We start from the raw sequence: 9,530 nt of genomic DNA on the forward strand, positions 1-9,530 counted from the left end.
TAGTTAAGTATTTTTTTTTTATATTGTGGAGTCTTCTTATCATATAATTTAATTGAACAGTGTATTATTTTCTGAAAACTATGTATGTATAAACTTTATTTCAATTTATTTTGATTCTTATCTCAGTTTGGGCCAGTAGACTCTTACACAATTTGCCAGATTACAACCCTTGACCAAACTTATTGGAATCACATAACCACAATACCTTACAGTAGACTATGAAAATTTCCTAAAATAATTGTTTTACCGTGGTGATGAAACATCCCCCTGGAGCATACAAATTGAGTCAAGGTTGGTCCAAAACGTCCCTTGGCAGATGGCATAATTCAATAACCAAAACACAAAACGACCTAAACAAAAGCTTCACCCTAATTTCCTTTGTTAAGCACATTGACGGATCTGTGATGCTGTAGGTCTGCTTCTCTTCCATTGGCCCTGGGAACCTTATTAGAGTGCATGGCACTATGAACTCTTTTGCATACCAGTTTTAAGCAACAACTGGGTGGGCAGAAAACGCAAAATTGGTCGATATTTGGTCTTTCACTAGGATATGAATCTGAAACCAACACAAAGGATTGACTGGACACATAATAAACCTTTCATGGTCATCTGAGTCCCCAGATCTAAATTCCACAGAAATGCTGTAAGCTGAGCTCAAGAAAGGAGAGCATTAGAGCAGAACCAGGACTCTGGACAATCTAGACATCTTGTGCAAAGAGAATGATTCCCCCCCTCAGGTTAAACAAACATATTAACGTTAATTTCAAATATAACTGTGTTACTTATACCAGTGTAGTAAAAATGTTTCCACCTGGCGATTAAAAAGGTACATCTAAATATGAAATTACACAAAATAAGTAAATTTGTTCATTAAATTAGATTACACTAACCAATAACAGAACGGCTGGGAACACGTGTACGTCTGTCCCACAAGTTACTACAATTTAAAACCTCCCTGCTTCAACTTTGAACATAACAGCAACAAAACCCGCAACACTTGAATTCCTATTGGTTGCTATGAGTTTTGAATACTTCTACAGCTCCTCCCGGTTTTTCTAGGGCTTGTTTGTTATTATCAAACAGACGGGTTAACCGTCATTTATGAAGATGTGTTAAATTTAGAAAGGAATTACCATTGCAAATATAAAAGAATTACATTTTTACATAATAAAGCATGAATTAACATACCCTGTCTTGTTTTTTTTAATTATGTTTTGATCAAATAAAAGATCTGATTTAAATGTTATTTCTTTAAGTCCGTGTGGGTGTACCGGGAGGAGCTGTTGCTTATAACCAGCGCTCCTTTATGAACTGCATTCTGTTCAACTTCCTGATTGGTCCGTTTGGCTCAAATTCTAGCCAATGAGAACGTGGCGCAGGAGATTTAGAGCCTCAGCTGAAATACTTTTGTTTGCGCTACTGGCAGTAAAGCACCTCCGTCAAATTGAATGAAATACAGTAGTAAAGGGCAGTCTCTGTCGTCTAAACTTGATTTAATAGAGCGAAGCACACTAAGGTAAGAAAAAAATAAGATAAAATTGCGGGGTATTAGAGCAAACCCCGACCGCGATGCAATGGTAAACGCGGAGACTCCTTTTTTATACGACCAAGTCTAAGTCTCATTTTGAATGAGCAACAGTGGCGACGCCGTGAAGAGTTTAGGTTTGTTTTTGGTAGAAACGTGCCATTTTCTTTTTTTTTTTTTTTTTTGTTTGTTTTTGTGTGTGTGCAGTCGAAACAGCAGCGACTGGACAGTTGTTTTCGGGTGTTAAAGGTGAGCGAACCTGCCATGCCTTTCACAAGAGGGAAGAAATCCACAGCCACTGCAGGGAGCAGGGCATCCAAGCTGAATGCAGCCGCCACAGAGAACCAGGTAAGGGAAATGTTCTGTCGTAATGGGCAACATAAGTCTCTCTTTAATTGGCTAACATAGCACGCAGTGAATCCGTGCACATACTGCAACTATGTAATGAGTATGAAAGTATTTGCATGAGTCTGACTTCTGTTTTGCTGCCTTTGTGTTTCAGGACGAGGCCCCTCAGGTGAAGAGGTCCTCCTCCCCTCCCCGTGGGGCTCCCAAGAAAAGAACTGCTTTTATTGACATCACCAATGTGAGTTCTGTACGTTGTTTTGGAGAGGTTTAGTAGCTTGCAAACTCAGCCTAAAAACTAACTGTTAATTAGATGCAACATTCCTCTAAAAGAGATACCAAATGTCAAGTATTTGCATGCAAGGAAAGGATATGGCAGCGAGGAGATGGCTTCTGCTGCTGTTTCACTTTTCAAGGAAAATAGAAAAATATTGTGTCAAAAGAGAATCCTTGTATTTTATCACATGCGAACAAAGCTTGGCAGCATTTGGTGTACGTTTGCTTTTTTTGTGATGCACCGACTAGAGTGTCTTCTTTCAATCCAAGCCAATTCTTGATCCAGTACTGTGGCTTTTATTCAATATTTTTACACGTTACAATCACAACATTTGATGTTTTTTATTGCAATTATTATGTGGAACGTAGCAGTGGCAGCATCATGCAGGGGGAATTTGAGACTAGGGCCTGTTCTGATTTGATGGAATCATGGATGCGGCCAAAACCTGGGAAATCCCGTATGAAAACCTGTTGGGAGGCTGCAAAAGAATTATAGGTGGAGGTTCCTTTCAGCAGGACTTTGATCTGAACTACGCTACTGCGGCTCTGGAGGTGCTTTTAGGATCAAAGTGTTTTCCCTTGATTTGTCTCGGTTCAGCAAGGTCAAATGCTGAACAATATCCCAAATTTTATTTTTATTTTTTACAGTTTATTGCATCACACCTCACATAGATTTTGAACTGTAAATGCATCAACCACCACCACGTTCTTTGATGCACTTATAGAGTTTGCTAGCTGCAAAAGCAGCATTGCTCCATCTCTACACCTCATTATGAAGTGTGTTCGGTTTTCACGTGTTTTACTGCGGTGGTAATGACAGTCATTTGCGCCTCAACCGCCTCAACCGTAGTTATTTTAATCATTCCTGATTCTGTTCTTTTTATTTAATTCTTAGTTTTTTGTCTGTTTTTACACTTTTTTTTTTTTTTTACACTTTACACAAATTGTAGCACTTTCTGTAAACTGATGTAAAGTGCATTATAAATAACATCTTAAATGTATTATAGCATTAATGACTGGAAATGTAACAAGTTGTCTTCAAACGGTAAATCTTCTCGTTTCATTAGACCTGCACCAAATTAAAAACCCCCATCCTTTTTGCCACAGTACATATTTATTTTAGCAGTTATCAGACAGGAAATGGGAAGAGGTGACATGTGCTGCAAAGGTCCTGAGGTCGGTGTTCGAACCCGCGAAAGCTGCATTGATGACTAGCCTCAGTATATGGGGGTGACTTCTCTACCTGCATGCGACACACCTGTGTTGGTATTCCATACAGTACCAACACTGTGAAGCAGCCTTTCTTTGACCATGAGCTTGTTTTACATTCAGCGTTACAGAACACTTTGGAAGGCCCCAGTTTCTTTCACCCGATTTCTTACAGGGATCACAAAGCATTGACTCCTGAATCTGTATAACTTTGATTTTTAATGCTCATAAAGCAGGTGAAAGCCTTTCAGTACTACTCCCTCTAGTATAACACATCTATAATATGCTGGTGATGAAATGACAAGACTGGGCCATTATGCTGTAGTCACTTGGAAACCATTTTCTTTCTTTGGTTATTCTTTATCGGTATTAAAAATAAGATCATTTTTGTTTGCCATCACTTTTTGCTCATACCGGCTCGGTGCTACGGCAGTCTGCCGTATTCTAAGGTCTTTTGACTTTAGTGTCTGCGGTCGCCTCAAACTTCAGACCTAGACAACCTGTCCTGCAACCTTTTAAATGTGCATCTGCTTCACTGCACCAGAATAAAATAATTAGCTGGACTCTGGAGAAGGAGAATTCATCTGGAGGCTGTGATTCAGCTGTGTTGGACCAGGAGGCATCAAACATTTTCCTTGTATTTGGCTCCACCTATTCTCACAATCAGCTCTGAGCAGCTTCCTTGTCCCTGCTGGAGAAAAGGTTTCCAACGGCATGATTGTGGTGTCGGCATCAGGTTTTGTGGTGGGACTGATGCGTTCAGGGTGACGTGCTTTCTTTTTTATTTATTTTTTTTTTTATGTAGGCAAAAAAGGTTTCATATTGGTCTCATCAGACCACATTATCGTCTTCCGTGTTTTTGCAGTTTCTCCTGCATTGCTTGTAACATCGAGCAGGTCCTTACAAGGCTTCTTTGTGCCTCTCCTCCGTCAAGCCCAGATTTGTGCAGTCCACAACTAATAGGCTTCCTGTCAACAGATTCCCAACCTGAGCTGTTGAACTCTGCAGCTCCTCCATTTACCATGGACCTCTTGTTCTGCGATTTTGGTTTTTTTTAACTCTTCATCCCAACTATGTCTTTAGGCTCATAAAGTGCATATCAGCCTTCCAGGGAGGAAGAAAGAGTCGATCAAGAAAGCTGTGAAGAAGACCAGCTTCACCTCGGCGCAATCAAAGAATCAAGCAAACCTTAAAACGTAAATTTCTTTTCGATGCCCAGATGTATGTATGGTGTCTGCTTGTGGCAGTGTTTAACTCCCAGCCTCTCGCCTCTTCAGAACATCATCCGTGAGCTCCGAGGAATCGACGTCCGAGAGAGAAAGAACCGATGTAGAGGAGGACGACAAGAAGAAAGAGGAGTTGCAGGGGGACGATTCGGCTCCAGCAGAAGAGGCTGTGCATGCTTCGTCCCCTGCTCCTCTGGAAGTGCCAGCACACTTTCATATGCAGCCTGTAAGAAGAAGAGTACTTCTCTAAAGTTGTTCACGAGTTTGCAAGTAAGCCTTGTTTTTTAACTCAAGGTTGCCCCAATTTGTATAGATCCCAGAAGAGTTTGACATCGACTCTGAGAACTCTGAGGACTGCTACATGTGTCCTGAGTATGCAAAGGATATCTTCGATTACCTTAAACAGAGAGAGGTGAGGTACTCTATGATGCTTTCATGATTTTAAGGGGTTTTAGGGATTTCGGGTTCGTTTTTATCTTACAATGTTCTTTCAGTCCCCTAATGCTTATTCTTTGGTTTTAGGAAAAGTTTGTGCTTTCCAACTACATGCACAAGCAGCAGAGCCTCAACCCAGAGATGAGAGCAATCCTGGTCGATTGGCTGGTTGAAGTACAGGTGAGTTCTTCAGGGAATTTGTTTGGGTGGGAATATAATTATTTCAGAAAAGTTCAAAGCGTTTTCTGAGGTTTTAAATTTGAAGAATAACATTGTCATAAGATGGAGAACGCTTGCCTTTCTGATCTTTTAATCATGTTTTTCTGTTACGATAACCTTGTTTCTTCCGTAGGAGAACTTTGAGCTGTTCCACGAGACCCTCTACTTGGCTGTTAAAATGACAGACCACTATCTGTCAGAAGCACCCATCCACAGGCAGAAGCTGCAGCTCGTCGGCTCCACCGCCATGCTGATCGCTTCCAAATTTGAGGTGAGAAGCGAGAACTTTTAAAAACCGAGCTGAAGACTCAACATATCTGTGTAAAAACCGTTGGGTTGATCTTTTTTTGTTTGTGCAGGAGCGCTGCCCGCCCTCTGTCGAAGATTTCCTTTATATCTGTGACGATGCGTACAAAAAGGATGAGCTCATCTGCATGGAGGCCTGCATTCTGCAGACACTGTCGTTTGACATCAACATTCCTATTCCATATCGGTTCCTCAGACGCTATGCCAGGGTGTGTGGGCTTTCTGTGCAATAAGTGTGGCGTAGACTGGTTTCTGCTGCTTTTTGGGTTTTACAGCAGAGCGAGTGAAGACCATAGATCTAACTTTACTTACCTTTTCTGTCTCTGCAGTGTGTGAGCGCCAGCATGGACACACTGACTCTGGCTCGCTTCTACTGTGAGATGAGTCTCATGGAGATGGACCTTGTGACGGAGCGGGGCTCGCGGCTGGCATCAGCCTGCCTGCTGATGGCGCTAGTCACCAAAGACTTGGGAGGATGGGTAAGCTGCCTCCATCTAAGAGGAAAAAAGTCAAACCTCGGCTCCTCTCACTCTCCCGCCGGCTTTTGCTCTCAACTTGTAAACAAGCTCATACAGTCATTGCTACCTTCTCTTAACCTCAAGAGTACAACAATCTGCTTGTGGGTGTTTGCATCATTTATTTCACTATATCTTTGGATTAGTGATAGGTTTCAGATCAGAGAGCCCAACTATGAACTGCATGCCTTTTTAAAAAAGTCCTCCTTTTTTGGGATCTTGTTATGCTAGTGGATCAGTGGTTGAACGGGAAATGTTCCCCTTATATTGAACATATTCAGAAATTCCCACACAGTCTTGGTTTCCTTTACTCTTTACATCATACCTCTTCCTTTTTGAATATCAGTGTACTCATATAGTGCCTTGCAAAAGGACTCGTACCACTTGAACCTTTTCACATTTTGCCATGTTACAACCACAAACTTGAAGCTCTTCTTGAAGCTTGTCTGTCCCTGTTGAAGTGTCACCACAGCATGATGCGGCCACCCCTACGTTGGGATGGTGTGTTCAGGGTGACGTGCGTTGTTGTAGCGATGGGCATTCCGGCTCTTTCGGCTCCTCAGATTTTTTGTTTATTACATGAATTCATGACCAAAAATAATATCAAATAGTGTGTAAAATGAAGTCCTAATGTAAAAAAACATGCATTGTATGAAATGTTTTTTATCTATGTGGCTTTATTTGTAAATTTAAAATAAACTGAAGCAGAGTATGACAAAAAGTATCAAATAAATATACAATAAAATATTAAATATAAAAACAAACAAAAAAATACAATTTCTCATTGACCTAATGGAATCCTTCAGTCTCCCATCTGATCTCCAAAGGTGGAGTTCCACCTGGTAATACAGTCTTGTTTGAGCTTCAGCTCAGTCATGCCCATCTGTTGTTGGGTAAATTTGAGCTTTGCTGTGGCTGCTGTTGTCCTGTGGAAGAATTCTATCCCCGAACTTTGTCCAGAGTGGGTTTCATCACCTTCAGAGCATCTCTTACAAACAGATTAATTGTGTGTGCCAGACATGGGTGGTGGGTCCATTTGAGGGTTTTCACTGCTTTTGTTATGTTAGCTGCATTGTCAGTAATACAGCAAACCACTTTGTTTTCCACGCCCCACTCTTTTGCCACTTTGAGCAGTTCCTCTGCTAAATTCTCAGATGTGCGTCTGTCACTGAACTCAAAACAATCCAGCAGACAGGACACCATTTTGTAGTTTTCAACAAAGTGATGTAACTGACAAATAGGATGTGGTGGTTCAGGATGTCCAGCAGTCAGTTGTTAGGCTAACAGCTATGGCTTTTTTTTACCCTTTCTTGGACGGCAGCACGTTCTCTGTCAAAGAGGCTTGGAATTACGTTTTGGGAATGTTTTCCTGCTTGGAAGTGTATACATTGGATTTAGAGCATGGGTGTAGCTTCTGAATCCTCTGTCATCCACAATAGAAAATGGCTGAAAATCCTTTGCAATCATTTTAGCCAGTTCCTCATCAATTGTGTTCTGTCTTGCTGGGGTCAAAGCCTTTTGTAAAAACTCTCATAGAGCTCTGAGTTGGTTGTGATGGTGTAATGTTTGATGCTGTAGGCTCTACAGCAACAGTTGCAGTGGATACACTGGCACCTTCATTAACATCAGGTTCCCTTGTTTGCCTTTTTTCCTCCAACTGAACTAATGGGTGTGCAGTTCTTAGGTGTCTGGGCAGGTTTTTTGTGGAGCCTGCTCTGTATGAAATGCTAATGTTACGCAGTCAACACTCTGCTGTTGAATTGTCAATTATTTTAAAATGTGTCCAAATATTACTGTTTTCTGCTGTCCATTTTCTCACCTTTCAGCGTTCTAAGTTCTTTCTCAATTTCTCCAACTTGTGTGCCGTTCAGCGCTCATGTTGTGCCGCTCCCCTCCCCCTTCTGCTCAGTGTTGACACACAGACGCCACCACACACCTTGACCAATCACGCGCAGCTTTAGGAAGAAAAAAACACCAAAAAAAAACAACTAATCGGCTCCCAATCAGGAGCCGTCACTCGTTGTTCACTTAAAAGAGCCGGCTCTTTGAGCCGGGTTGTTCGCGACCGACACATCACTACAGTATTGGTTTTTAACGGCACAAAGCCTTCTGTATGTAAGCCAAAAAGCTGACCTTCTTCCCCATGTTTGCTGGGTCATTTTTTAAATGGGAACTTTCTTTCAATAATGACAACTTTCTTGCTGCCCTTCCATAAAAACCAAATCTGGGGCAGTGCAAGACTGATTCTTCCACAGGTCTTTACAATCACTGTAAGCATTACAGAAATAAATGTTTGCTGTTTCAAAGTAATCAACCTCAAAGCTGGATGTAAGTTTTTCTTCCATTTTGTTGCTCCTTCAGTCTCCCATCCTGCAGTTTCACTCCGGCTATCAGGCGTCTGACTTGGCGCCCGTCGTCAGGAAGCTCCACTCCATGCTTTTAGCGCCAACTGATGATAAACTGAAAACCATCAGGAACAAGTACTCTCACAAGTAAGCCTGCAAACAGAAATACACTTCAAAATATTCCTTTTCTAAACAGTTGGTTTTAATGATGGTCTTGATGGTTTTTCAGGGTGTTTTTTGAAGTTGCTTCCCTTCCTTTGGTCGACATTGACATTTTGGAGAAAGCCTTGGCCTCTCCCTGAAGATGGAATAATGGTCTAAAAGACTAAGTGGTGTAAAACCTTGCCTTTAGGAGAAAGCTTGTACATAATTTGTTAATATGTTTAATATTTATATGTAGTCTTCCATGTAATATTGGAAATAAAAAGCAGTTCTGAAGGAGTGTTCTTAATGTGGGCATTGTTGTTAACATGTTAAGGACCTATTTTATCATTGGATTTATTTGGGGTTTTTATGAGTTTTTCTTATTTTTTATCAGAAGATAAGTGAAATCTTTATTCATTAGTAACCTGTAAACACATCTGTGTGCATCTTTTACTAATGAATTATGCACAAGCCCACAAGGTTTAAAGGTTCAAACATTGTTACACGTAGCAGCTATGCATGCATTTCTTTGTTTCTACAGGGCTTATCATGTTAAGCTAATATTTTGTATAAAAGACAACCAAATAATGCTGTGCTTTTTATAATGTTTTTGTTATGGCTGTCATGCGTAGTCTTAAAATAAAGAACTGTTTTACTGTTTGATCCAACGACTGCTTATTTCACTCCTGAAGTGTTATCTAGATCTTATTAGGCGTTGAGCTTTTTGTAAAAATGAGGCAATGTTTTCTGGAGACTAATATTTCCTCTTGACCACTAGAGGTCAGTAGCATAACATGAATGATTTTCTTTTTTTTTTTTTTTTTTGTGATGTGAAAAAGTGTCCCGTTCCTGATTGCTTATTCTGTGCATGTTTGTCACACTTAAGTGTTTCAGATTATCAAACAAATTTTAAGTTTTAGTCAAAGACAACACAAGTAAACACTAAATGCAGATATTAAATGAAGGTTTTTAGCAGAACTTTTAT

At 40.6% G+C, this 9,530-nt stretch overlaps 1 protein-coding gene across 1 annotated transcript; it reads left to right on the top strand.

The window, feature by feature from the left end:
• Positions 1-1,279: 1,279 nt before the first annotated feature.
• Positions 1,280-9,208, top strand: ccnb3 (cyclin B3). The gene is made up of 12 exons (XM_047386029.1): positions 1,280-1,516; positions 1,733-1,873; positions 2,028-2,111; positions 4,439-4,551; positions 4,633-4,807; positions 4,895-4,993; positions 5,104-5,196; positions 5,369-5,506; positions 5,595-5,750; positions 5,871-6,020; positions 8,418-8,548; positions 8,631-9,208. The coding sequence occupies exons 2-12, from the start codon at positions 1,790-1,792 to the stop codon at positions 8,701-8,703; spliced, it is 1,296 nt and encodes a 431-aa protein (XP_047241985.1). The 5' UTR covers positions 1,280-1,516; positions 1,733-1,789; the 3' UTR covers positions 8,704-9,208.
• The last annotated feature ends 322 nt before the right edge of the window (positions 9,209-9,530 follow it).

Source organism: Girardinichthys multiradiatus, chromosome 14, assembly GCF_021462225.1.
Source record: "Girardinichthys multiradiatus isolate DD_20200921_A chromosome 14, DD_fGirMul_XY1, whole genome shotgun sequence".
Classification (NCBI taxonomy): domain Eukaryota; kingdom Metazoa; phylum Chordata; class Actinopteri; order Cyprinodontiformes; family Goodeidae; genus Girardinichthys; species Girardinichthys multiradiatus.

What these genes read in the sequence shown, in the direction of transcription:
- ccnb3 (XM_047386029.1), top strand. Translation starts at nt 1,790, where the DNA reads ATGCCTTTCACAAGAGGGAAGAAATCCACAGCCACTGCAGGGAGCAGG. An exon ending in CACACTTTCATATGCAGCCT is followed by an intron (nt 4,808 to 4,894) that starts GTAAGAAGAAGA and finishes CAATTTGTATAG; the next exon opens with ATCCCAGAAGAGTTTGACAT. An exon ending in TGATCGCTTCCAAATTTGAG is followed by an intron (nt 5,507 to 5,594) that starts GTGAGAAGCGAG and finishes TTGTTTGTGCAG; the next exon opens with GAGCGCTGCCCGCCCTCTGT.